Source organism: Scomber japonicus, chromosome 13, assembly GCF_027409825.1.
Source record: "Scomber japonicus isolate fScoJap1 chromosome 13, fScoJap1.pri, whole genome shotgun sequence".
Classification (NCBI taxonomy): Eukaryota; Metazoa; Chordata; class Actinopteri; order Scombriformes; family Scombridae; genus Scomber; species Scomber japonicus.
This window is the reverse complement of record NC_070590.1, coordinates 296,659-299,158: the sequence shown is the minus strand read 5'-3', so window position 1 is coordinate 299,158 and position 2,500 is coordinate 296,659. Positions and strand designations below refer to the sequence as shown.

At 42.6% G+C, this 2,500-nt stretch overlaps 1 protein-coding gene across 1 annotated transcript in view; it reads right to left on the bottom strand.

Annotated features, from left to right (window-relative positions):
• The window catches only part of LOC128371860 (platelet-derived growth factor receptor beta-like), a 20,784-nt gene that overhangs the window by 1,893 nt on the left and 16,391 nt on the right, over positions 1-2,500 (bottom strand). The window contains exon 23 of the mRNA XM_053332250.1: positions 1,220-1,331. Coding sequence (XP_053188225.1) covers positions 1,220-1,331 — 112 coding nt within the window. The remainder of the gene's footprint in view (positions 1-1,219; positions 1,332-2,500) is intronic.

The following is a 2,500-nucleotide window of genomic DNA, read 5'->3' as shown; positions in this document are numbered from 1 at the left end:
ACAGAAATCTGTTTTATAGAAACAAACTGACGAGTTGGTTCAGGAGAAAAACCCAAAAGCACAACAAAGAGACCGATGACTTAGCAGAGACGTTCAGTTCACTTAATGAATGCAGGCAGAGTCACAACCAGGAGATCAGGTAACGTCAGAACAGGCGAAGCAGAAGAAACACTGGAGAGCTCAGCAGCTAACACACAGGCTGTGTCCGAAATCACCCCCTAACCACTATATAGTGCACTATATAGTGACCACGCCATTTTGTAGTGGTGTCCGAATGTTTAGTGATTATTAATGTTCACTATATAGTGCACTGAATCTATCCCACAATCCACCGCGGAATGTAGTGAGCATCCGATGGTCACTAACCGGAGCAAGATATCCCATCATGCATTGCTAGACGCATTCAAGAGCATGGCAAGTCTGTTGCTCCTCCTTATCAACAGTAGTTGAATAATTGTTATGATGAACAACGCGAAATTCACGGTGGCTGGCATTTTTTTCCGTTTGAGATGAACGGCAGTTTGTTTTCCTTTGTGTGCGCGAGACGAATTCGTGAGTTGCGGCGGAAAAAAGTTATTAATAAAAACAATACAATGCAGAGACCATGGCGGAGACCCGTTTATTTACATAGGATACATCAACAAGACAGATCAAGGTGCTCGTAATGTAAAGATGTAAGCTTTGGTGACAACACATATCAAATACAAGGCAGATTTATTAGTTAAGGCAGATTTATTAGTTAAGGGACAGACACATAACTCCTCCACTTGATGTTGTGTTTACATCACGTTTTATTTGTGCGACAGCTGTGACGTAATTAACGACGCCGAGCAACGAGCGGAGTAGTGTCCGAGCGTTCCGCCGTTGAGTCCACTATATAGTCCACTATATTGAATTCACTATATAGTGAGTAGGGAGTAGTGAATGAGTGAGTGATTTCGGACACAACCACAGTCTATATACTGAGGGACTAACGAGCCGATGAGCTGCAGGTGAGGAGGTGAAACCAGGCGAGAGGAATTAGTAGACATGATGAGAGAAGCAGGATCCGACTGACCGGAGAGTTAATGAGACTACAATAAACCAGCAGTTAGCAACAAAAAACTAACAGTAGCAAAAAAAGCAAATAAACAACAGATGAAGTGAATGAAAGTAAAATAAGTTGTTGGTTTAATCTCTTCCTGTCTCAGAGCAGGATGAACATCAGTCAAACGTTTACCGAGAGAGAAGATCTCCCACAGCAGGACTCCGTAGGACCAGACGTCGCTCTGAGAGCTGTAGATGTTCTGGAAGATGCTCTCAGGAGACATCCACTTCACCGGCAGGAAGCTCTGACGGCAGCACATCATGTCATCATCACGTCATCGTCATGTCATCGTCATACCATCGTCATGTCATCGTCATATTATCGTCATGTCATCGTCATGTCATCATCACGTCATCATCATACCATCGTCATGTCATCATCATACCATCATCATACCATCATCATGTCATCATCATACCATCATCATGTCATCATCATACCATCATCATGTCATCATCATACCATCGTCATGTCATCATCATGTCATCGTCATGTCATCATCATGTCATCATCATACCATCGTCATGTCATCATCATACCATCGTCATACCATCGTCATGTCATCATCATACCATCGTCATGTTATCATCATACCATCGTCATACCATCGTCATGTCATCATCATACCATCGTCATACCATCGTCATGTCATCGTCATACCATCGTCATGTCATCATCATGTCATCGTCATACCATCGTCATGTCATAGTCATGTCATCGTCATGCCATCGTCATGTCATCGTCATACCATCGTCATGTCATCATCATACCATCATCATGTCATCGTCATGTCATCGTCATACCATCGTCATGTCATCATCATACCATCGTCTTGTCATCGTCATGTCATCGTCATGTCATCGTCATACCATCGTCATACCATCGTCATACCATCATCATGTCATCGTCATGTCATCGTCATGTCATCGTCATGTCATCGTCATACCATCATGTCATCATCATACCATCGTCATACCATCGTCATACCATCATGTCATCATCATACCATCGTCATCATCATGTCATCATCATACCATCGTCATGTCAACGTCATGTCATCATCATGTCATCATCATGTCATCATCATACCATCATCATGTCATCATCATGTCATCATCATGTTCTCGTCATGTCATCGTCATACCATCATCATACCATCGTCATGTCATCATCATGTCATCATCATGTCATCATGTCATCGTCATGTCATCATGTCATCGTCATGTCATCGTCATGTCATCATCATGTCATCGTCATGTCATCGTCATACCATCATCATGTCATCGTCATACCATCGTCATGTCATCATCATACCATCGTCATGTCATCATCATACCATCATCATACCATCGTCATGTCATCATCATGTCATCGTCATACCATCATCATGTCATCATCATACCATCGTCATGT